The sequence below is a fragment of the Megascapheus bottae genome, chromosome 6, assembly GCF_031878675.1.
Source record: "Megascapheus bottae isolate mThoBot1 chromosome 6, mThoBot2.hap1, whole genome shotgun sequence".
NCBI lineage: Eukaryota > Metazoa > Chordata > Mammalia > Rodentia > Geomyidae > Megascapheus > Megascapheus bottae.
Window position 1 is genome coordinate 50,678,896 of NC_143514.1, and position 26,870 is coordinate 50,705,765.

The 26,870-nt window shown below is 38.9% G+C and overlaps 1 protein-coding gene across 4 annotated transcripts in view; it reads right to left on the reverse strand.

Moving 5' to 3' along the window:
- Positions 1-26,870, reverse strand: part of Zfyve9 (zinc finger FYVE-type containing 9) — a 103,778-nt gene that overhangs the window by 22,068 nt on the left and 54,840 nt on the right. For 3 of the 4 annotated variants that reach the window (XM_090334837.1, XM_090334836.1, XM_090334839.1), the window contains 7 exons: positions 24,882-24,981; positions 19,671-19,847; positions 17,564-17,733; positions 15,592-15,712; positions 12,372-12,494; positions 8,048-8,203; positions 2,155-2,379 (listed from right to left, as the gene is read on the reverse strand). In XM_090334837.1, the coding sequence (XP_090190963.1) occupies positions 2,155-2,379; positions 8,048-8,203; positions 12,372-12,494; positions 15,592-15,712; positions 17,564-17,733; positions 19,671-19,847; positions 24,882-24,981 (1,072 nt within the window). The remainder of the gene's footprint in view (positions 1-2,154; positions 2,380-8,047; positions 8,204-12,371; positions 12,495-15,591; positions 15,713-17,563; positions 17,734-19,670; positions 19,848-24,881; positions 24,982-26,870) is intronic. The other variant, XM_090334838.1, reaches the window with a different exon arrangement.

The window sequence follows — 26,870 nt, forward strand, 5'->3', positions numbered from 1 at the left end:
ATTTGACCTTTGAACAATTCAGTATAATATATAAAGGCAAGTATTAAAATCTCCAGTTTAACTACACTGTTGGTGGGAGTGCAAACTCGTTCAACCACTATGGAAAGCAGTGTGGCAGTGCCTCAAAAGGCTAAACATAGAACTCCCCTATGACCCAGCAATTCCACTACTTGGCATTTACCCAACCATCCAGAAACAAGGGCATACTAAATCCACTAGCACAACAATGTTCATTGCAGCACTATTCACCATAGCAAAGATATGGAACCAACCTAGATGTCCCTCAGTTGATGAGTGGATCAACAAGTTGTGGTATTTGTACACAATGGAATTCTATGCTGCTGTCAGAAAGAATGACATCTCCCCATTTGTTAGGAAATGGAAAGACTTAGAAAAAATCATATTAAGTGAAGTAAGCCAGACTCAAAGGAACTTAGGCTCAATGGTTTCCCTCATTCGTCATAATCAGTAGAAACCTTGGGCTCTACTAGCAGAGATCTGCAATTGATCAAAATCTTGATACATAAGGCCATATAATATGAAGCTAATTGAAAGGACCTCCAGGATATCAAAACAAAAGCCATATAACGAATGATTGTTGTCCTTAATGTACTATGTTGTCTCTCATCTCCTTTGCTGTCCCTTGGTTATCTCATATTGTTATAGTATCTCACTTTGTTATCTGATATATTGAATTTATTTGTATTTGGTTATTTGAAATTTGATAGGGAAGGGGGAAAACCAAGACGGGTGGGGAGTGTGGGGGGGGGGGAGGGAAATGGGTACCAAGACATGTAAAAGGGTATCAATGTATGTGAATTAATGCACCTTCTATCTGGCAAATATCATGTAACCCTTTTACTAATTACAATAAAAAAAAATAAAATCTCCAGTTTAGGGGCAGTAACTGTGGCTTAGTGGTAGAGTGCTTGTCTAGCATACATGAGGCCCTGGGTTCAATTCCTTTGTACCATATAAATAACAAATACAATTACTAAAAGGAAAAATAACTCATTAGACTCTGTACTTTACAAACAAAAACCAAACAAAATCCTGCCAATCTTGAGAAGCTGACAGATGGAAAACTCAAGTGACTTGCTCCAAGTTATAAAGCTAGTAAGGAGTAGAATTGAGAATGTAAATGACCTAATTCTAGACCAGGTCACTTTCAAGTAGTTGAAGATGTACAGTTTAAAATAAATCTTGAATTTAATCTTTAAATTAAAGCAAACACCTCAAACTTATTTGCATTACTGTAACAATGAGCAAAGAAGCCTGTCTTCGGTAGTCTACCTTACCAATTGGGAATAATCTCATGTTCCTAGCTTCTAGTACCTGTTAAGTCATTTTCATAACTATTTTAATCAAGTGAAATTGAATATGTTCACCATGTACTATGGATATACTACAAAAATTAATTTCCAAACTATTTTTTTTTTTTTTGCTGGGCTTGGGCTTGGGCTCAGGGCCTGAGCACTGTCCTTAGACTTTCTCAAGGCTAGCACTCTACCACTTGAGCCTCAGCACCACTTCCGGCTTTTTTCTATGTATATGGTACCAAGGAATCGAACCCGGGTATTCATGCACGCTAGGCAAACACTCTACCACTAGGCCAAACTCCCAACCCCTCCAAACTATTATTTCTAAAGCTTGTTTTCATCGAATGAACCATAAACAGTAAATTTGAAAGGTAGTAAATACCATCAATTTCTTCATTTGATATTTTCAAATCTTCCCAAAAAACTAAGATGTAGCCAAAGTAAATGGAGATGCTGGACACATGTGGTTTAGCTGTTTCAAATGGCTATTTCTGCTGAATCACATCAAGAGGGACCAATCCTGTATTTAATAATCATACTTTGCTTATATGGGTCAGGAAAAAAAAAGAAAAAAAAATTTTGTAGGTCATGTGGCTAAAACTCATCCTGGGCGTTGTCCCTGAGCTCTTCAGCTCTAGGCTACTGCCCTACCCATAAGCTAAGCCCCACTTCCCATTTTCCTAGAGGTTAATAGGAGATAACAGTTTCAGGGCCTATTCCTTTTGTGCTTGGGCTAGTTTTGGACCTTGATACTCAGATCTCAGCCTCTAGAGTAGCTAGGATTGCAGGGGTGAGCTACCGTGCCCGGCTAAAAGAAACATTTTTTACAACTTACGTCGGTATTCTGCTCCAAGCCTCAACATTAGTCGAATGGGAAACACTTTAGCCCAAGGAGTTTCCCATTTCTGGATGAGAATCCCAAACAAGTATGGTGGTGTTGGAAGTACCAGGTCCTGTAGTGATTGGTAGGTAGATGTCACATACAAAAATCCACCGTGTTCTTTACTACCAAGGAAACTCTGACTGAAGAAAGAATGTCCCAAGTTGCCCACAACATTTCCTAAAGCAGAAAACATATTTATTCAATTTTGCTATTATACAGATGATACAAAATGGGGTTACAGTTACGTAAGTCAGGTGAAGAGCATATTTCTTTTTGGACAATGTCATCCCTTCCCTTGCGTTCTTCTCGTTTTTCCCTCCCATCCCCAGGCACAAGTTGTATAGTTCATTTTCAACATGGTGGTAAGTACTGCTGCTGCATTTGTTCACCCTCTGTCCCTCCATTAAAAAGCATATTTAAAATATTCCTTTTCTTTTTTCTTGGTATTGTTTAATCATATTCTCTAGTGGGCATCACAGAATTGGGGGTAGAGTAGCTGCTACTTTGGTGATCAGATTGCCAAATTCAACACTGGTCCTTTACCACCCTGCTAAATCCTACAATTCTGAGATCATAAGAAATATTCCATGCTGAGCTCTGATGGTTCATGCCTATAATCCTAGCTACTCTGGGGGTGGAGATCTGAGGACTGAGGTTTGGAGCCAGTCTGGGTAGCAAAGTCTATGAGACTCTTATCTTCAATTTACCAAACAAGCTGGACATGGAGTAGTGGCTCAAGTGGTAGAACATTATCCCTGAGAAGAAAAGCTCCAATGACAGTATCTGGGTCCTGAGTTCAAGCCTTAGGACTGGCACAAAACAAAATAAAAAGGAAGGAGAGAGAGAGAGAGAGAGAGAGAGAGAGAGAGAGAGAGAGAGAGAGAGAGAGAGAGAGAGAGAGAGAGAGAGGCAGACAGACAGACAGAGAGAGACAGAGACAGAGAGAGAGACAGAGACTGCATACCAATGTAAAAGTCAAAGGAGTTTGCAGGGAAGGGGAAGGATGTAGAATAAAAGAAGGAAGATTTTATTCCTCTATGTAATAATATTCCTCTAAAGTTCTAGTCAAACTATGATTTGAAGTTAGTCTGTGAAAAAAAGAAAAAACACTAGAAACTTAATCCTTCATATATATCAGTGTTAGGTAGAACCTAAGTCAGTAGGGCACGAGCGTAGAGGGACTAGATGGTATTATCACTAGAGTGGGTTTGTTGTAAGAAGAAACATGTAGTCCTTTCTTTTGCCTTGCATTGGCCTTTCCACTATGAGAAGGCACATCAAGCATGCTCTCCCTAACCATATTAGATTTCTGGCATCCAGAAATGTGAAAAATAACTTCATGTTCACTATAAATTACCTACTCTGTGGGACACTATTATAGGAGCACAAAATGAACTAAACTATAACATATAATACAATACCTTAGAATTCAAGGTATTCATTCATTATTCCTTCAGGATTCTGCTATGGGCCGAAAACCAATTATTGATAATTTTTTAATTACTGGAATGGTGGGACTAGAGCTTGAACTCTGGGCCTCTCACTCTGGCTCACAGCTAGGGCTCTATCAATTGAGCCACATCCCCACTTCAGCTTTCAGTTGGTAATTAAAAATAAGTCTATTGGATTAGTCTGTTTGGTCAGGCTTCAAACCTTGGTTCTTAAATCTCAGCCTCTTGGATAGCTAGAATTACATATGTGAGTTACTAGTACTTGGCTTCCAGAGATTTTTTTTTTTTTTTTCTGCTTCTCCTTTTAACACCTTCCTATTCATTCTTCACTAGGTCTCCTTATGTTATGCTTGAACTCGGCCTGAGCATTATCCTTGGGCTTTCTCAAGGCTAGAGCTCTGCCACTTGAGCCACTGCACTACTTTCGGCTTTTTCTATGTATATGGTACCGAGGAATCGAACCCGGGTCTTCGTGCATGCTAGGCAAAGCACTCTATCACTAGGCCACACTCCTGGCCTGCAATATAGCTGTTACCCTTAAGCATTTATTTCCTTTTTCAAAATTGTAGATCATAATCTAGTAAGTGATTTAATTTCTATTATCATAGTTACCTCATCTATAGAAAAGTAACATTCCACAGGTTTAAATCTTTATTTAAAAAAAATGGGGGGCCAGGAGTTTAGCCCTAGGTACAATGAACACTTAGGTACGATTCCTCGGTACCACATACATAGAAAAAAAGCCGGAAAGTGGTGCTGTGGTTCAAGTGGTAGAGCTCTAGCTTTGAGAAAGCTCAAGCACAGTGCTCAGGACCTGAGTTCAAGGCCCAGGACTGGCCAAAAACAACAACAACAACAAAAAAAACCCTAGCAGTAAAAATTCGACACAGAAAACAAAAACTGATGATGTAGGATTTTAGCATTAAGGTCTACATTTTGGTTTGGGCTGTCAGAGCCCCAATGGTGGCCTTTAGGATACAGAGACTGGACTCAGTATAGTTTTATCCAGAGTGTTATGGTTTGGATATGAATGAAGTGACAGCTTCAGAGATTCGTATGTTACAAGCTTGGTCCCCAGATAGCAGTGTTATTGAGAGAGGATTGGATCAGGAGGGCTTTTCCTTCATCAGTACATTAAACCATTCAATACCCAGTCTCTTCCTCTATCTCCTCCCAGCTTCCTGGCCACTGATTGGTGAATAGCTTAGCTCCAACACATGGTCCTTGCCAAGCTGCTCTGCCTTACTGTATTTCAGAGACAACAGAGACAAATGATTACTGGAACAAACCCTCTGAATCATGAGAAAAAAGAAATCTTTCCTCTCTTGCTTCTGTCAAGTATCTGTCACAACAATGAAAAACTAACTAATGTACAAGACATGTGGTAGAGGGTAAACCACCAGCAAAACTCTTTTTCTTCTTGCTAGTATCATCTAGGAGGATAGGGGACAGAGTCACACTTACTTACATACCAGCTAGAATATGTAAATTCTGTTTTTTGTTTTTTGGGTTTTTTTTTTGCGCCAGTCCTGGGCTTGAGCTCAGGGCCTGAGCACTGTCCTTGGACTTTCTCAAGGCTAAAGCTCTACCACTTCTGGCTTTTTTCTATGTATGTGGTGCCGAAGAATCGAACCTGGGTCTTCGTGCATGCCAGGCAGGCACTCTACCACTAGGCCAAACTCCCGGCCCATAAATTCTGTTTTATACAGGTCGTTCTGCATTTATCTCCAATTCTGCTTCAGTTCTGATGTTTTGTATGCTCTAAGTTGCTTACAGAAATAAAAGTTCTAGGGGCTGGGAGTTTGGCCTAGTGGTAGAGTGCTTGCCTAGTATGCACGAAGACCCAGGTTCCACATACATATAAAATAAAAAAGCCAGAAATGGTGCTATGGCTCAAGTGGTAGAGCTCTAGCCTTGAGAAAGCCCAAGGACAGTGCTCAGGCCATGAGCTCAAGCCCAGGACAGGCAAAAAAAAAAAAAAAAAGAAATATAAATTCTAGTGACTCAAGGATGTTTTCTCTTTGACTCCTGAATGTTGGGATTATAGAAATGTACTACTATGCACAGTGAGCATGTTAGAAATGGCTTGTTAGAAGCCACTTCATCCTCAATGGAATAAAGTCTAAAATAATATATAAATATATTGGGGCCGGGAGTTTGGCCTAGTGATAAAGTGCTTGCCTACTATGCATGAAGACCCGGGTTCAATTCCTTGGTACCACATACATAGAAAAAAGCCAGAAGTGGTGCTGAGGCTCAAGTGGTAGAGCTCTAGTCTTGACAAAGTCTGAGGACAGTATTCAGGCCCTGAGCCCAAGCCCAGGACTGGCAAATAAATATACATATATTATGCACATATATATATATACATTTTTTGGGGGTGCTAGTCTTGGGGCTTGGACTCAGGGCCTGGGCACTATCCTTGAGTTTCTTTTGCTCAAGCTAGCACTATACCACTGGAGACACAGCTCAACTTTCAATTTTTTTTAAGTGGGGGGAGCGTAGGGGAGTAGGAGGGAGAGTTGGGAAGAGGATAGTTTATTAGAGATAAGTCTCACAGACTTTTCCTTCCCAGGATGGATTCAAACTATGATCCTTAGATATTAGCCTTCTAAGTAGCTAGGATCACAGAAGTAAGCCACTAGTACCTGGCTAAAAATATTTTCTTATATGCTCAAAACTAGATAGATTTTCTTTTTTTTTTTTTTTTGTCACTGGGGATCGAACCCAGGACATTGCACGTGCTAGGCAAGTGCTTTGCCACTGTGCTACCTCTCCAGCTCATTTACCTGATATTTTATTTATTTATTTATTTATAAAAGAATTTATTAACATTGATTTTTACATCATATTTCAAATGACATGTTTAACAAACAAGTATTCAGGAAGGGAATCTCTATATACAATCACTGGCACACCTCCTTCTCCTCCTCCTCCTCTTCTTCTTCCTCTTCTTTTTGTGGGGGAGGATGTGTGTGAGTCATGGGGCTTGAACTCTGGGCCTGGATACTAACCCTGAGTTCTTCAGCTCAAGGCTAGCACTCTATCACTTGAGCCACAAAGCCATTTCTGTTTTTCTAGTGGTTAATTAAACATAAGAGTCTAATGGGTTTTTGTGCCCAGACCTCAGGCTCCTGTGTACTTAGGATTAGAGGCACGAGCCACTGGTGTCTGATTAACTCAGTATTTTCTCTTGAAATGCAATCTTGAAAACTCTTTTTGACAAGACTATCTAGAACCACATTCTCCTTATCTCAGCCTTCCATGTCATTTGGATAAGAGGTGTGAGCTATCATGTTGAGCTACTGTGTAATAAGATTTGTTGGTATTGTTTTTGGCCTGGATGATCCATCTAGTGCTGAGTAGGGTATTAAAGTAGGTGGACTTTTTTTTTCTTTTATGCCAGTCCTGGGGCTTGAACTCAAGGCCTAAGCACAGTCCTAGGGCTTTCTCAAGGCTAGAGCTCTACCACTTGAGCCACAGCACCACTTCTGGCTTTGTCTATGTATGTGGTACTGAGGAATCAAGTCTGGGTCTTTGTGCATGCTAGGCAAGCACTCTACCAGTAGGCCAAACTCGTGGCCCCAAAGTTTTTTTGTGTCTGTGTGTGTGTGTTTGTTTTGTTGGTTGTGGGGCTTGAACTCTGGGCCAGGACACTGTCATTTAGCTCTTCAGTTCATGGTTAGCCTGTAGCACTTTGAGCCACAGCACCACTTCCAGTTTTCTGGTGGTTAATTATAGAATAGAGCTTCATGGACTTTCCTCCCTGGCTAGTTTTGAACCATGATCCTCAGATATCAGCCTCCTGAGTAGCTAGGATTACAGGTGTGCACCACCAGGACCTGGCAGTAAGTGGACTTTTAATGTCAAATAATAAGCTGAAACATGTCACTTTCTCTGAACTTTAGTATTTGTATATATTAGTAACCTTAGCCTTTCTCAATTTCTAATAGCTATTCCTTTACATTTTAAAATTAATAATATATTTGGAAAAGATAACATCTACATTCTTGAAATATGAATTCAATAGTGCTTATATCGTGATTATATATATATATATATATGCATTGACAACTGAAGCATGTAAGTATGATTAAATTACTTCTTACTACCAGTATGAAGTTGGGATCCTTAAGCAAGTCAAAGGAAAATATTTTTTTTCAAGGTCAGGTCAGTAGACTCTATTATGCTAGATTCTAGCCTTTGTAATACTGAAAACCTCATAGAGAAAATATTAAAATGTATGATTTCTTCACATCAAGGCAAGTTCTAACTTGCCATTGATCTCCAAGTCTAATGTTATACTTCAAAATCTAACATCATTACTTTATATCTCAGCCCAACAATTTTTCTCATTTATCAAGGATGCAGATCAATTCCGAAGGCATTCTTACCTGCCAGGGCATCCCGATAAAGCTGCACAAAGTGATTAAAGATGTCCTTTGGCAAACACTTTTCATCTGGTAGGCACTGGAGTAGAATGACTATCTCTGATTGGCCCACTGCATGCATTCCTTTGGTTGTGAAACACCAGCATTTCCTGTTCACATCTATGAGTGGAATAAAATTATAGAGACATTACTCTCAATACTTGCTCTTTAAAAAGATGCATACATGGTAAGATATAGAAAAAGATCATATATAAGTCTGTACAATTCACTTGAGAACTGTCATTACATTAAATCAAAGAATCATTGAAAAAAATAAATTGTTAATCCTCTGACTCTTTTCTAACTACATATAAATAATTAAGAGGAAAGTAAAAGAAATAATTGTGCGAGAAAACACACTTAAAATTTAAAACTTAATATACATAATTAGCAAAAGAAACATTTTAGTAAAACCAAAATATACTATCATGATTAAAGGATATAATCTCCTCATTTACTTTAAAAAATCCCAACACGTTAACAAAGGAAATAATCACTTACAAACAGCAACAAAGGCCATACTAAGCTGGGTGCAAGTAGCTTACGCCTGTAATCCTGGCTACTCAGGAGGCTGAAATCTGTGAACTGCAGTTCAAAGTCAGCCCAGGGAAGGAAAGTCCATGAGTCGCTTATCTCCAATTAACCACCAAAAGCCAAAAGCAGAGGTATGGCTCAAGTGGTAGAGCATGGACTTAAAAATATAATAATAAGTGCTTAGAGACGGGGCCAGGAGTTTGGCCTAGTGGTAGAGTGCTTGCCTAGCATACATGAAGATCTGGGTTCAATTCCTCAGTACCACATATATAGAAAAAGCCAAAAGTGGTACTGTGGCTCAAGTGGCAGAGTGGTAGCCTTGAGAAAGTCCAAGGACAGTGCTCAGATGCTGAGTACAAGCCCAAGGACTGGCAAAAAAAAAAAAATGCTTAGAGAGACACTGTCCAGGCCCTGAGTTCAAACCCCAGAAACAGCACCCCCCACCCAAAAAAAAAGCAAATACCATAGCTCTGGCTTCAGGTTGCAGCTTAAAGAAAAGAAAATATACTTTTTTTATGTAACAATCAGTTTACTTAAGGTGCTTTTTTCTGGGAGAAAATACTAAATCACCAGGAACATGACTTTACTCAGCTTCATGTTATAAAATGTGCTTTATTATTTTTTTTAAATGCTTTGCTTTCCTAGACTACTGACTTCCAATTCTTTGGTTCAAGTCTAGGAAAAGTTTAAAAGGCACAAATTATGTGCTAGTCAAAAATAAGTATTTGTAGGGATGGGTTTGTTTGGAAGGGCTGAAGAAAAATGATGAAAGGCGTGACATAGACCAAAATGCATTGTACTCATCAATTCACAAATGAGTTGTAACACCTTTGTACAACTATTTAAAGGTAATAAAAGTAAAATTTAAAAATAAATAGTGTGTGTGGCGGGGGGAGGGGTGCAGGAGCATGGCCTAGTGGTAAAATGCTTGCCCAGCATGCATGAAGCCACATACACAGAAAAAGTACCACATACACAGAAAAAGCCGTAGTGGTGCTGTGGCTCAAGGGTAGAGTGCTATCCTTGTGAAAGCCTAAGGACAGTGCCCAGGGCCTGAGTTCAAGCACCAGGTCTGGCCAAAAAAAAAAAGTGGAGTGCCTGTGGCTCATACCTACAACTTTAGCTAGTCAGAACGGTGAGATATGAAAACTGTAGTTTGAAGCCAACCCGGGCAGCAAAGTCTGTAAGTCTGTTATCTCCAATTGACCACCACCACCACTACCACCACCACAACAACAAAACAGAAGTAGAGCTGTAGCTTCAGTGGTTAGCATGCTAGCCTTGAGCAAAAAAAGCTCAAGGACAGTGCCCTGGCCCTGAGTTCAAGCCCTAGAATGGACCAGCACCAAATAAATAAATAAATAAACAAACAAATAAGCAAGCAAGCAAGCAAGCAGGCTCCCCAGGTGAGTCTATATAAATAAATAAGTGGCTCACATTTGTAATCTTAGCTAATAAGGAGGCTTAGAACTAGTTCAAAGTCAGTTGGGGCAGAAAAGCCTATGAGAGTTTTTTATCTCTAATGAACCAGTAGAAAGCTGGGAGTGGAGGTGTTGTTCAAAGAATATACATAATAGTATTCATAATTTGAGTCTTTTTTTTTAACTTACTTGGAGATCCCACTGTGATATGGTATAAACAAAATGTATCAGTCCTTGACATTTCGTTTGTACCCTATCCCTTTTCTTCACTTGGAAAAATATTACTTTATATATCTAAATAGGAAGTACTCAACCCACCTATATGAAGGTGGTATGTACTTTAAGAATTTTAAACTAGAAAATCTCTAAACACATCTTAGAAACTAGGTATAACAAATTTTAATTCCAAGGGAATTAAGTATCACTCTGATCCTGGAAAAAAAAGGTAAAGCACAGAAAGCCAGAAACCTACATTTTATCAGGGCAGAACCTTAAAGTAAGATATATATGTATATGTATATATATGTATATGTATACATACATATATATAGTAGTTTCCAGGGACAATTTAAAGCACAGAAGGAAATAGAGAACTGAACTTCAGAGAGACTTCCTCTCAAACTGCCTCATTCAGTATAAATGTATTCTCTACTTTCCATACTGAAAATAAAAAAGATTTTAAGTGACTGTTTCTTACTGTGATGTCCATAAGTCTGTCACTAAGAGAAATTTGAGTTTTAACTTGTGATTTAGTAAAGTTAGACTATGTTTTAGTTAATGACACCTTTTCCCATCTAAGTAAAGTTCTACATCACTATTTTCTGAGATTAAAAACCAAGCCTGGGGCCAGGAATTTGGCCTAGAATGCATGAAGATCCAGGTTCAATTTCTTGGTACCACATAGAAAAAGCCCGAAGTGGTACTGAGGCTCGCTCAAGTGGTAGAGCTCGAACTTTGAAAAGCCCAAGGAAAGTGCTCAGGCCATGGGTTCAAGCTTCAGGACTGGCAAGAAAAACAAAAACAAAAAATCGAGCCTAGCCAGGCATGGTGGCTCACACCTGTAATCCTAACTACTCAGTAGGCTGGCACTGAGCTCAAGGGGTAGAGCAGTAGCCTTGAGCTGAAGAGCTCAGGGACAACGCCTAGGCTGAAGAGCTTAGGTATAGCACTCAGGCCCAGAGTTCAAGCCCCATGACTGACAAGGAAAAAACAAACAAAAAAAACCTAGCCTAGGACCAGGAGTGTGGCTCAGTGGCAAAGTGCTTGCCTAGCATGTACAAATCCCTGGGTTTGATTCTTTGGTACCACATACACAGAAAAAAACAGAAGTGGTGCTGTGGCTCAAGTGGCAGAGCTCTAGCCTCGAGAAAGCCCAACCACAGCGCCGAAGCTCTGATTTCAAGCCTCATAGTAGCATACACCTGTCATCCTAACTATTAAAGAAGCTGAGATCTGGGGCCGGGAGTTTGGCCTAGTGGTTAAAGTGCTTGCCTAGTATGCATGAAGACCTGGATTCGATTCCTCCGTACCACATACAGAAAAAAAGCTGGAAGTGGTGCTGAGGCTCAAGTGGTAGAGCTCTAGCCTTGAGAAAGTCCAAGGACAGTGCTCAGGCCCTGAGCTCAAGCCCAGGACTGGCAAAAAAAAAAAAAAAAAAAAAAGAAGCTGAGATCTGTCTGAGTATTGAGGTTCAAGGGCAGCCCATGTAGGAAAGTCTGTAAGACTCATCTTCAATTAACCACCAGAAAACCGGAAGTGGCACTATGGCTCAAAGTGGTAGTGTTAGCCTTGAATGAAAAGGCTCATAGACAGTGCGCCCAGGTCCTAAGTTCAAGCTCCATGACCAACAATCCTCCCCCATTTCCCCGCCCCCCCAAAAAAACCTAGTATATAAATTGCTTGAGGCTTTTAGGTACATTATTCAGCTCTAGTTAATTCTAGTGGTCGTAGATGTTTACTTATAAAACATCTTCTTTGGAGGGCTAGGAGTGTGTTCTAATGGTAGAGTGCTTGCCTTAGTATGCACAAAGCCCTAGATTCAATTCCTTGGTACCACATGCACAGAAAAAGCCAGAGGTGGTGCTGTAGCTCAAGTGGCAGGGTGCTACTAGCCTTGAGAAAACGTACTCAATGACAGTGCCCAGGCCCTGTCAAGTTTCAGGACTGGCAAAAAAAACAACAACAACAAAAAATAGCTTCTCTGGGATATAGTATACAGTAAGATGTGGCTCTATACAAAAATACATTGGCTTAATGAATTTTTGAAAACTTTATTTACTATCTCTTAGTCTGTAGAATATTTCATCTTCATTAAAAACAAATTTCTAACTTACAATTTACAATTTTAACCATTGACAACAAATTTGCATTTAAAACAAATACAAGTGGATCAGGACCACCATCCTCCAATTGCTGCATTACTGACATCTGTGACGGTTTCTCTTCCACAGCATAATCTGTAAGGAGATAAAACATTGCAAAAGATTGGCTGAAGGAACAAATTGAGAAATAAATGTGATGGAGAATGGGCTGGTTATTCTCAGGTAGGACACAGGCATCTGATTTATAAATAGAGTGAACACAGGCCATAGTTTATACCTGATGTCTTCACTGTCGTGTTAATTGTGCCTCCTTTTACTCTGAAAAGTGGCAAGGCAGTCCAGTTTGGAAGATAACATGGTTATCCTATGTCTACACCTTTCCCCATAGTGATGTGTACTAAGTCCAAAGATATTTCTTTCATTTAATAAAAAGAATCAACCTTTATCTGGGTGCTGGTGGTTCACACCTGCAATTTTAGCTACTCAGAAGGCTGAGATCAGGGTTCAAAGCCAGTCCAGGCAGGAAAGTCTGTGAGACTCATCTCTTATCAAACTCAGGCCCCAGAACAAACAAGCAAAAAACAACTCTTACCCCACCTCCCCCCAAATAAAAGTTACAGAATAAATGACCATCATTCAAAATTAATCCAACATACTAAAAAAAAATGGTAATATGGTAGCCATCTTCTCTGGAAAAGATTTCAAGGGCTTGAGTACAAGAGAGCCCTACTTTTTATCCTTGGGTACTGATTTAGTATTTTTGACCATTCAAACATTAAAACATAGACTGCTTAAAATATAATAAGAAAGTAGAAATATCAAAGGCTACTGGTCTCATGTAATAATTCCTCTCATTTAAGAGTTTAGTATGTATATAGATATATATCTATATAGATAGACTCTATATAGGTAGACATATCACTAACATGACCAGTAAATTACTAACCAGATAATCAGATTCTGAATATGAATAAGGAATGTTGGATACTGTGAATGAAACATTTCTCTTTAATCTCTGCACTTCATTCACCCACTTTATTTTGAATGTGATCCTCTCAGCTTAAAACCAAAATTAAAGATAATAATCACTATATCAGACACTTCCTTATCTGGGGAGTTTGGCCTAGTGGTAGAGTACTTGCCTAGCATGCACAAAGACCTGGGTTCAATTCCTCGGTACCACATACATAGAAAAGCCAGAAGTGGTGCTGTGACTCAAGTGGCAAAATGCTAGCCTTGAGGAAAAAGTGCAAGGACAGTGCTCAGGCCTTGCGTTCAAGCCCCAGGACTGGCAAAAATAAATAAATAAATAAATAAATAATAATCTAGGGGCTGGGTTCAGAAAGGACACATGATTTGTCCACTAAATGATACAATACAATGGTATTGGGAGTAAAATCTGTGTCTGTTCTACTATAAAGTCATTTTTCCCCATTATGTGTAGCAAAATAAAAAACTTTGAAGTATAAAAAGTAAACAGTTTATATTTTCATGTAAGGTATTGAGAATAAAGTTAGAGAGAGGGGTTGAGACATAATAAATAGTATGAGCTAAGATGTGTCATTTATCTTAGGAATCTGTAAATATTTTAAACAAAACAATATATGATAACATTTACATTTAAAAAGGTAGCCAACTATAGGGTAGGGAATAATGGAGATGTCTGAAATCAAGTACATTAAGAAGAAGACTCAGACAAAGGTGAAAAAAGATTATTAATAAACTTTTAGAAATAACTTGGTTGCTGGTCTGGATGTATCAAAAATAAATTTACACATAACATGAAGCATTCTGTTGACCGAATAATAATTTCATCTATCAGAATCTCCTAATAACATACATACACTTTCACAAGATGGGCCACAACTTAGTGCCCAGTATGTGCTAAATGTATCTACAATTTATAAAATGACTAAAAATTTGACACCTAGAAAGCAACTTTCCTAATGGGGGAAAAAAAACTATCTGTCTATCTATCTATCTATCTATCTATCTATCTATCTATCTATCTATCTATCTGTGTGGAGGGAGATGTGGGTGTGCACGTGCACGTGTAAGCGCCAGTCCTGGGGCTTGAACTCAGGGCTTGGGTATCACCCTTGGACTTTCTGGCTAAAGGGTGGCATTTAACCACTTGAGTCATAGCTCTACCTCTGGCTTTTTGATGGTTAGAAATAAGAGTCCCACAAACTTTTCTGTCAAGGCAAATCAACATGAGTCGAGATCCTCAGATATCAGCCTCCTGACTAGCTGGGATTACAGGCTTGAGCCACTGATGCCTTACTCAAAAAACATTTTTAGGAAGTCTTTGGAAAGGAGTACAGGTATTATATAAGACTCACTCTAAAGCTGTGTTTAACAGTATAACAGTCAGCCAAAATCTGTAGGAAACAAAGTATGGGAACAGTAAAATGAAAGGACTAAAAATATATCCATGTATATATTTTTAAAAATTAGGGTTTAAACTTAGGGCTTTTTCCTTGCTAGCATTTGAACCATACCCCAAGGCCCTTTTTGACATTTGGTTCTCAGATGGAATCTCACATTTTTGCTCAGGGCCAGATCCTACCTAAATGGAACCCAGACATATTTCATCATGCTCAATTTATTGATTGGGATAGAGTCTCAAAAACTTTTTGTTTGAGTTTATCTCAAACTGTAGTCCTTTCAATCTCTGCCTCTCAAGTAGCTGATATTACAGACATGAACCTATTTTTCATAATACTAAGATAAGTATCTTTCTGAATTTTTATTATATTTCAAAATAGTAAATTAATATCTTGACTAATTAGTGAGGCTCATTAAGGTGAGATAATTCTAGAATCATAAGCAACTTTAATTTAGAGTATTATATACTTTGAAATATAAAGACATAGCTTTTATATTGTAATTGATATCATATCCTTCCAAAGAATGAAATGACATTATAATATAAACACATAAATAACTACTCTGAAAAATTAGTAATAGATGTGACTCAAGTGGTGGAATGCCTGTTGTGAGCAAAAAAGCCAAGGAAGGCACAAAACCTTGAGCTCAAGTTTTGTACTAGCACACAGATACACACATATGATCAGTAATAACAACTGTTCTCATGGCACTGGGGTAGCTGATACTTTTGTTCCAATTCTACCTGCTCCCTTAATCAGAGGTAACTATAGATCTATGTGTGTGTGTGTGTGTGTTTGTGTTGTGTGTATTGATTCGTGTTTAAGTATATGAGTCCACACACCTCCTTTTACACCAGTGGAAATGAGGATGGGAGGAAGGCCATCTTCAGGAATTAGGTTCATTGCACTTCCAACCGGACTTCCAACCTGAGTTATACTTCCAGAGAACAGAGAAATGTCCGCCTAGGAAAAGTCAAACAACATGAAAATTATGTAATATGTATGACTTTGGTAGAATACAGTTAAGAATATAAAAGAGAAATTGAAGCAAAAATTTGAAATTCATACTTTTTGAAATACAGTCTCAAGATATTTGAGTATTCATGAAGTTTTATTCATAATAGTACAGAACTAGAAATAACACAAATGCCCATTACTAAGGAAATGAATAAATTATAGTATATCCATTTAATAGCATACTATTCAGCAAGAAAAAAAAAGTACAGCCAGCACGATGGCTCACACATGCAATTCTAGCTATTAAGGAGGCTTAGATCTAAGGATCAGGTTCAAAGCCAGCCCCAGCACTAAAGACCGTGAGATTCTTATTTCCAATTAACACTAGATATCCAGAAGTGGTGCTGTGGCTCAAGGGGTAGGGTGGAGGCCTTGAGCTCAAGAGCTCAGGGACTGACAAAAAAAAATACAATTTGATACATAAAACAACACTGGATAAGATACATAAATAGTAGGTTGAGCCAGGTTCAGGTACCTTCCTATCCCAAATTGTGAGCGAAACTTCTGCAGAGATCAAAATGAGTTCACAGAATGAACTAATTTCTTAGGGTAAGCTATATAAGCCCTCTATACATCAAGCCGATAGTTTGATAACTTACAGAAACTATGAAACCCTTCAAAAAATTTTCAAACAAAAACATCAAACAGACAAAAAGTAGAGATGTTTGGGTTGAAAAAAGGAAACAGTCGATTTGTGGACATTAATACTGTTGACAATACCTACACTCCTGAAAGGCCACCACAAATCTTTTGGAATATGGTTTGAAAACCAGTATTTCAGCCAGCCACTGGTGACTCATGCCTGCCTATAATCCTAAGTACGAAAGAGGCTGAAATTGAAGAAGCAATCAAAGCCAGCTATAAGAGACAAAACCCTGAGACTATTATCTCCTATTAACCAGCAAAAAAGGCAGGAGGTATGGTTCAAGTAGTAGGGTGCCAACATTCAGCAAAAAAGCCAAGCAAGAATGCTTAAACTCAAGATGGGAGTTTGGCCTCGTGGTAGAGTGCTTACCTAGCATTATGAAGACCCAGGTTCAACTCCTTGGTACTACAAACATAGAAAAAGCTGGAAGTGGCACTGTGGCTCAAGTGGCACTAGCCTTGAGAAAGCCCAAGAACAGTGCTCAGACCCTGTGTTCAAGCTCCAGGACTGGGGGGCGGGGGAGAATGCTGAAAAACTGAGTTTAAGCCCAATATTCACACTAAAGATAAAGAAAAGAAAAAAGAAAAAGGAAGGAAGGGGAAGGGGAAGGGGAAGGGGAAGGGGAAGGGGAAAGAAAGAAAGAAAGAAAGAAAGAAAGAAAGAAAGAAAGAAAGAAAGAAAGAAAGAAAGAGAAAGAAAGAAGAAAAGGAAGAAAGGGAGGAAGGGGGGAGGGAGGGAAGGGAAAGGGAAAGGGCAAGGGAAAGGGAAGGGGAAAGGGAAAGGGAAAGAATAAAAGAAGGAAAGAAGAAATAAAGAAGGAAGAAAGGGAGGAAGGGGGGGAGGGAGGGAAGAATATACCAAGGAATCAGTATTCTCTAGCTGTAGCAACATACTAAACTCACCTGAGAATACTCTTCATGAAGATTTAGCTCTTGAAAAAGCTTCCAAATATAGAACAAACAAGAATAACTGATTTTTGCACATTTACTTTACTCCTACACAATATACCATGAATAAACACTTGCTCATCTTAAAGTATCTTCAAAATCTAGAGAGCTTCACACAAATGGAACTCAACTTAGCAAAAGGCAACATTAACATTGAATCAAGTAGGTACTCACTTTTAATTGCTGATTTTAGGTTTTTCTTACCTCTGCTGATAGAGAACTAGTAGTTACTGGCTTGACTGGGTCATGTGACACAGCCAGAGTTCCTGCAGAGGAAGTTCCATTCATTGTTAATTTGGCTGCATCAGCAACTTCTCCATTGGGTAAGATCCCATCAGCAAACCAAACTCTCCTTTGCTCTCTGGGCTGAGCCACTTGAGGGGCCAGGAAAACAAAACAGGTATCAATGTGACATTGGTAGGGTTTCTGACATCAAAGAAGAGAAGGTAACCAATTCCATTTAGAAAGATTAGAACTATAATTGTATGTGAAACTGGTCATAAAAAATAAAACTACATGATTAAATATATACTTGGATAACAAATATGTAAAATACTTTTTTTTTGTCAGTCAAGGAGCTGGATGTTGTCCCTGAGCTCTTTAGCTCAAGGCTCCACACTACCCCTTGACCCACAGCGCCATTACCAGTTTTTTGGTGAGTAATTGGAGATAAGAGCCTCACAGACATTTTAGTGCCCGGGCTGACTTTGAACCACAATTCTCAGATCTCAGCCTCCTGACGCTAGGATAACAGACATGAGCCACTACACTTGGCAATACTTTACATATGTATGCAAAGATGTAAGATACTTTGCTTGAACTCAGGGCCTGAGCACTGTCCTTGGGCTTTCTTAAGGCTAGAGCTCTACCACTTGAGGCACAGCACCACTTCTGGCTTTTTCTATATATGTGATACCAAGGAATCAAACCCAGGTGTTCATGCATGCTAGGCAAGCACTCTACCACTAGGCCAAATTCCCAGGCCATTAAGGATTCTTAAAAACATCTATGATTATGTCACACACTCTGTCCAGCATCGCTAACTGGGAAAACTAAGGAAAAGTATTTTAAGTGCTTAGAAAATAAATCTAGCAAAGAAGTACACAGTGCCTAGAAGTATGAGGTTTCCACAGAAATTAAACATCTGGAAAAGTGATATGGTACTTTTAAAAGGACAAAAGCTGCCCTAAAGGATGCTGAAGAAACATTAATTAATAAAGGAAGAATCGGCAAAGATATATAAGAATTAGGAAGCAAACAGACCAGATCTTTGGCTAAAATCTAGCTGTAAGAAGGAAAAGACTGATCTGGCAACACAAAAGTAGTTTGTACTTCAGTGAAAGGACAGGAAAAAGCTAGAAAACTGCATCTGATGAAATCTCTTTAAATTCAATTTTTTAGAAATCAACTCAAAACAGTCAAAACAAAGAGAGTAGAGAACAACAAAAATGACAAAAGAAGCAAAGAGAATAGAGACTTTAAGAAAGCCTGAACTGAAAAAAATACAAAGGCGTATCAATAAAGGATGATCTGAAAAGAAGAGAAAATGGGGAAGAGTGTGATACTCTCACTAGAAATTGCTGATATTCAAAAGGGGAAGGAAATATTCCTAAACAAAAGACACAAAATTAATGAAAGAAGATTGATTTTAACTATTGGGGGACCATCTTGAGAAGACCATCCTAAAGAAATACATAATTGTTATTTTTAATATAATCCACTGAATTTGCAAGGTGCCTTTCATCTGGCAATCATATAATCATAAAGATGTGGTAATCCAAAATAAGTTGAGGTTATAATTTCCTATTTCATGATATAATTAGAATTAAAATCTTAAATTTAAAGGTTCACATATGCAAGATAATATTTTCATTTTTTATAATAGGATTAACATGAAAAGAGAAAATAATAATGTAGTTCTAAAAAGTATTACTAGAATGGGCTGGCTAGCAGGAAAAACTCTCATTTGTATTACTTAGTAAAGTCCTGCCAAAAGACACTGAGGTAGATATGAGGCTAAGGTTTTACACACTGACTTCAAATTTGTATTTCTAACTATAAGCACTGTCATTACTCCATTTTCAAGTTGGAGAGGAGATTGGCATATTTTCAGAGGTGCCTCTAAAATATCAGGCTACACAATTTTATTTGCCCAAATACAGTATGAACACGTCTCACTTTATTCTTCCATTTTAATACCATCCGAAGGGACTTATCTGCTGTGTTTAAAGAGTTGTGCTGTAGCCACATCACCACCTTTTCAGAGGAACTTGGTGAGGAAAAAGAGAGAGAATAGCACATGATCCCCTACCTTCTGCTCCAGGGTGCTTTAAAACTCCCACAGGTACCATCACAGTGGGAGGTGGAGAGCTCAGTGCTCCTGAGGCCTGAGCTTGCTGCAAGGGAGGGATAGTAGAACAGTATTCAGCAGGATTGTTAGGGTTAGGGCTCTGGCTTGAGGCACTCATCATGTTCTCCCAGGCTTGAGCTAAAGCAAATACAGACACAATCAATGTGAATGGATTGCAAAATGATGGATATATCAAGACCTCCACAATATTGGATAAATAAGTAATGCAGCTTCTCCTCATGAATATTCATAGTATTAATACTCTGCCAGCTAGTGAAGGTATTAAGGTGATTTTATAAAATAAAGGAGACCATTTAACTAAGTTGGAGCAAATAAGGGGGGAAAATATATATATATATATATATATTTGGTGGTGCTGGTGGTCATGGGGCTTTAACTCTGGACCTGGACACTAACCTTGAGCTCTTCAGCTCAAGGCTAGAGCTCTACCACTAGAGCCACAGTGCCACTTCTGATTTTCTGGTGGTTAATTGGAGATAAGAATCTCACGGACTTTTGTCTCCAGGCTGACTTTGAACTACAATCCTCAGATCTCAGCCTCCTGAGTAGCTAGGATTACATGTGTGAGCCATAGGCGTCCGGCAGAATTATATACATTTTCTTCTTCTTCTTCTTCTTCGTCTTCCTCTTCCTCTTCTTTTTGTGGATCATGGGGCTTGTACTCTGGGCCTGGATGCTATCCCTGAGCTCTTCAGCTCAAGGCTACCACCCTATCCCTTGAGCCACAGCCCCACTTCCTGTTTTCTAGTGATTAACTGGAGATACAAGTCTCACGTTCTTTTGCTTCTTTTGTGCCAGGGCTGGCTTTGAACTGGGATCCTCAGATCTCAGCCTCCTGAGTAGCTAGGATTACAGGCATGAGCCACCATGCCCAGCTGGAATGATATATATTTTTAAGAAGAAGAAGAAGAATATGATACTTCTAATAGAGACGGATACTAGATTGGTCCAAATTAAAGATAAAGCCTATGGTTTCTTTAAAAGAGACCACATATTTCCTGAAGAGGGACTGATTAACTAGAATAGAATTTAGGCCTCTTGGCTTGTTTTAATAGCAAAAGAATTTTATAAACTTGTATTGAAAATCAAAATTAGGCGTGGTGGCTCACGCCTGTAATCCTAGCTACTCAGGAGGCTGAAATCTAAGGATCAAAGTTCAAATTCAGCCTGGGCACAAAAGGACCTCAGACTCTTATCTGCAATTAACCTTTAGAAAATGGGAAGTGGGGCTTGGCTCAAGAGTGGGGCGGTACCCTTGAGCTGAAGGGCACAGGGACAGCACCTAGGCCCAGGGGTAGAGTGGTAGCCTTGAGCTGAAGAGCTTAGGGACAATGCTTAGGCCAAGTTCAAGCCCCATGACCCACCAAAAAAAAAAAGTCAAAATTAGGGGCAAAAATAATTCAGCTCCGTTGTTTCATCTCTGTATGTTCAGATTTTTTGCAGTTGAGAAAAAATTTCATTTGAACAATTCAGAAGCCTAAAGCTTGGGAGAACACATCTCAGTTATTTCTGTGAATTATGTTTTTATGCAATCATCCTATTTTAAAAAATCCAGGAATAACAATCGTCCTACAGTTTTGGTTGTCTCAAAAGCACAGGACCAATTTGAACATGAAAATGTGCCAATATCATATATATGTGATCAACCAGTATGAATGATCACAAGGACATTAAGATTCTATCACTCTCTAAATTCACAAACTACTGACATAGCAACTATGTCTTTAAAAGTAAATAGGATGAAAGATGCTATAGAAATCAAAGATATAAATTTTATTTTGGAAGTTCATATAATATATGCCAAGGAATAGAAACTATTCAATTTTTGAGCATCTTTTTTTTAAAAAAAGCCCTCATTCAACATCAAAGAGTAAGCCATAAGATTTTGAATATTTATTTCCTCTAACCTGGAAGACAAGGCTAGTAACAAAAGCTATGTTCATTGGAAAGCACTGGCAGAAAGAGGGAAGGAAGAGAAAAGGAGAAAGGGAAAAGAGGGAACATTGAAAAGCATCAAATTAAATATTCAGAAAAAGACCAGGCTAAGCCATGCAAGAGGAAAAGATGCTGGAAAAACTAGGAGAAACAGATTACCTTAGGATCCCCTTGTTAAGGGCCTCCTTGGCTTAATAAAAAGTAGTATTCCATATGAATCCTCTGCCATTTCCTTCATGTTTAGCTATGTCAAGTTAAAATAAATTGCCAGCAAGCTGGAAGACCTCCTCAAATAAAAGAGGTATTAGGTATTGTAATTAGCCACATGCTCTTGTCAGAGGATATATATCCGAAAATGAAAACAGTGGAATAAAAATCATCAACTGAGCAACTCAGTGAAATAAAAACCATTCCAAAAATGACCCTTAAGAGTAGAAAGAATGTTTCACAATTGATCAAAATAGGAGAATTCAGAAATGGGAGAAAATTGGGTGGATCATAGGATATTAGAATAGATCGGATTAACTGACATGCAAGAGGTTGATAAGCCAGCAACAGGGAAACATCACTAGGAGCAATGCAGACAGACAGAGCAGGAAGGATCTGAAATTCCAAAACTGACAAGGCACACTAACAGGCACGGGCAACCGTAGTATCCAGGGTCAACATTTTCTTTTTTTTTAATAAATGTTTTATTGTAATTAATAGAAGGGTTACATGATATTTGCCAGATAGATGGTGCATTAATTCCCATACACTGATACTCTTTCACATGTCTTGGTCCCCATTTCCCTCCCCACCACCCCCAAACATTTTCTTTTAGTAGTTATTCTGGTCATTTTACAAAGGCACATTCAAAAAGAAAATTCTACAACCAAGACTATTCATGGTTTTGTTTTTAGTTTGCTTTTGCTCTTAACTAAAATATCCTTGTATTCATTGCTAATCCACATAAGAGGACAAAATTAAAGCTTTATTTACCTTGTGGTTGTAGTTTTTCATCACATAACAACTAAATTCAAAATCTTATTCTTATAGCACTGGTAAGAAATAACTGATAAGAAGTAACTGCTAAAACGTGCAATTTTCAGGGGCCGGGAGTTTGGCCTAGTGGTAGAGTGCTTGCCTAGCATGCACGAAGACTTGGGTTCAGCAAAAAGCCAGAAGTGGTGCTGTGGCTCAAGTGGTAGAGCCCTAGCCTTGAGAAAATCCAGGGACAGTGCTCACGCCCTGAGCCCAAGCCCAGGACTGGCAAAAAAAAAAAAAAAAAAAAAAAAAAAAAAAAAGTGCAATTTTCAGTTGGGCGCAGAGGCTCACACCTGAAATCCTAGCTATGCAGAAGGCTGACATCTGAGGACCAAAGTTCAAAGCCAGCCTGGGCACAAAAGGACCTGAGACTCTAATCTCTAATTAACCTCTAGAAATCGGGAAGTGGAGCTTGGCTCTAAGGTAAGGCAGTAGCTCAGGAACAATGCCCAGGCCCAGGGGTAGGGTGGTAGTCTGGAGCTGAAGAGCTCAGGGAGAGCGCCCAGGCCAGGCTCAAGTCCCATGACCAAAAAAAAAAAAAGTGCAATTTTCAGCCAGGTGCAATAGCTCACACACCTGAATGAAGGGGACTCAGACTGGAAAGACAGTTAGGCCAGCTTGAGGGAAAAAAAAAAAAAAAGTTCGAAAGATTCCTTCTCAACCAATAGTTGGACATTGTAGGAGTTTGAAGTCAGGAGAATCACAGTTCCATTTTTTTTTTTTTTTTACCAGCCTAAGCAAAATTCCTGAAACTCCAGCTCAATGAAAGATGCTAGATGTGGTGGCATGGACTTTCTAGAAGAAATTATAAATATGAGGATTACGATCCAAGTAGGGACCTAGTAAAAAATCCAAGACCCTGTCTCAAAATAATCAGTGAACAAAATTGGCCAGAAGTGTCTCAAAGGCAGAGTGCCCTTAATTCAAATCCCAGTACTACAAGAAAGAAAGAAAGAAAGAAAGAAAGAAAGAAAGAAAGAAAGAAAGAAAGAAAGAGAAAGAAAGAGAAAGGAAGAAAGAGAATTTCTACTTAATCCTATATGCTATATGAATATTTTTAACAAAATGAAAGATGAAATAAAATGGAACTAAGAATATTTTCTATATTAAAGTCTATTAACTTAAAATAATTTTTCTTTGCTTTCAGTCATGAGACTTGGACTCAGGGCCTGGGTGCTGTCCCTGAGCTCTCTTATTCAGGGCTAGAATTCTACCACTTGGAACCATAGCACCACTTCCAATTTTAAATGTTTTGAAGTTATTAAGGTAAGTTATCTTTTTCTGGAAAAAGAGAGCTTCTCTGGAAAGGTTTAATTTTTTTTTTTTGGCCAGTCCTGGGGCTTGAACTCAGGGCCTGAGTACTGTCCTTGGGCTTTCTCAAGGCTAGAGCTTTGCCACTTGAGCCACCACACCACTTCCACCTTTTTCTATGTATGTGATACTGAGGAATCGAACCTGGGTCTTTGTATATGCTAGGCAAGCACTTTACCACTAGGCTAAACTCCCAGCCTGGAAAGGTTTAATTTTTTTTTTTTTTGCCAGTCCTGGAGCACCAGTTCCAGCTTTTTCTATGTATGTGGTACCGAGGAATTGAACCCAGGCCTTAGTGCATGCTAGGCAAGCACTCTACCACTAGGGCAAACTCCTGGCCTAGGTTTAATTTTTTTGTTTGTGCCAGTCCTAGGGCTTGATCTCAAGGCCTGGGTATTTTCCCTGGGCTTCTTTTGCTCAAGGTTAGCATTTTACCACTTTCAGGCATTATTTCTGAAAGTTTATTAGAGAAAAGAATCTCACAGACTTTCCTGCCCCAGCTGGCTTTGAACTGTGATCCTTAAACCTCAACCTCCTGAGTAGCTAGGATTAAAAACATTAGCGCCCAGTATCTATCAGCTAGCTAGTAAGTATGTTGCCAACCCCATCTGTCTCTATATAGCATGATTCTTTCCAAAGAACTTCATTCTTCTCACAAAACTTACCTGGTTTTAGTATTCATTACATCAGACACAGGAATTCTGGGATGTCAAAATACTTTCAAAATGTGGAAATTAAGCTCAATAGCTTTAGTTAAAGTTTTTACATTTAAGAAGATGAACAACTTACAAAGAAAAGTCAAGAAAAAAAAGAGCCTTTTCATAGGAATTCTCTTATTCTATCTCAATGACTATACAATCAACCTGTTTTAATACTTACCATTCATTAGCACTGAGTGGCAGATGACACATACTCTAGCTTCCTTTCGATCCATGTATAACAGTTTACATTTCAAGCTACAGCAAGAAGCACAGAAAACCTGTGGGGAAAAGAACACGGGAAATTTACTAGGATCACTACCAAGGGAGCAGACCAAAAACGACTGTTTCTTGACAGCCAGCCCAATTAGACCAAAGTATTAAAGAACAAACAAATGTAGTTCAGGGATCCGAAATTCAAATCCAAGAATGAGATTCACAAATCTGTTTACAATATGTGCATCAATAAATCTTACTGAAAATAATATTTGTCAAGGTCACACAGAAAACATATGATGCAGGGTGGGAGGGAGGGTTGGGAGGGGTAGACGGGAAACACCTGAGCTACCCTTTGGCTAATTTCTATGCAGGAGATCATAAAACAGCACTTAACGGATCGTCCCATCTGCTATTTATGTTCAAAAGGGAATTAGAACAGGATGAAATAAACAAAGATTGAAATTTCTAGTTTTAATTTGTTTTCTACTTTCCTTATGTATGGAATAATAATCATACCAGCTGTTCTCACCAGTTTTCTGTGAGGATCAAAATACACAACTCAATCATAAAATTAGGCCCAATCCAGCTACAGGAAACCAAAACAGACAACCCAAATCAGCCATGCCAGTTCCCAGCATCTTATTTTCACGAGATCAGCCCTAGTCTCACTTCCTTTTCCATTCTACACCAAACAATAACCTTCTCAGGTTCCTGTTTATTTTCTTGAGGACTATCTAGCCAGTTATCACAGAGAGTTTCAAAGCTCTTCCCGTAGTTACAATTCTACTGCTCCAGTTTTTTTGTTTGTTTCTTTTGCCCGTCCTGGGCCTTGAACTCAGGGCCTGAGCACTGTCCTTGGGCTTTCTCAAGGTCAGAGCTCTATCACTTCAGCCACGGCACCAGCTATTTTTACATATGTGGTACCAAGGAATCGAACCCGGGTGTGCTTATGTGCTTTCTCGTTTTTCTCTATTTATTCCATCTGCCTCACCCCCTTCTATGGGATGTTGCCCCCACATTTAGGAAGTCCATCTCTCTTATTTAATCCTCGCTGGAAATACCTCAGATACATCCAGGGGTATGCTTTATTAATCTAGGCATGGTTCAATACAATTGACATCAAGATTAACCATCACAGACAGTTAAATAACTAACTCAAGTTAACAACAAACTGTATTAGTACTAGACACTATACATATATTTCCTACCTTACTAAACCACAAAAATTCTGCTAAGACAATCATTCATAATTAATAGCATTAGGGCATAAACAGGGTTATAGTCTGAATGTGTAAGGATTTGGGGGGCTTTTTGGGGGATGCAATTTCTAGATCTTGAATCCAGGACCTCAGAGCTGTATCTGAGCTTCTTTGCTTAAGGTTAGCACTCTATCACTTGAGCAATAGCGGTTAACTGGAGATAAGTCTCACTGGATGGCTTTGAACTGCAATCTTCAGATCTCAGCCTCCTGAGTGCCTAGGATTACAGGTGTGAGCCACCAGTGCCTGGCAAATGTATGATCTTTTAAATTCATGTTAAAATCCTAGCTCCCAAAGAGTTAACATTAGGATAAAGACCATTTAGGGGGTAATTATGTCATGATCCCTCATGTATGTGATTAGTATCCTTATAATAGAGGCCTAAGGGGCCGGTAGGTTGGCCTAGTGGTTAAAGTGCTTGCCTAGCATGCATGAAGACCCGGGTTCGATTCCTTGGTACACATACATAGAAAAAAGCCGGAAGTGGTGCTGAGGCTCAAGTGGTAGAGCTCTAGCCTTGAGAAAATCCAAGGACAGTGCTCAGGCCCTGAGCTCAAGCTCAGGACTGGCAAAAAAAAAAAAAAAAAGGCCTAAGAAAATCCCTCTTGCCTTTTGCATGTAATATTAGAGTGACATTGTACAAATCAAAAATACCACACAATCCAAGTATGTTCCTTAGCCAAAACTAGAAG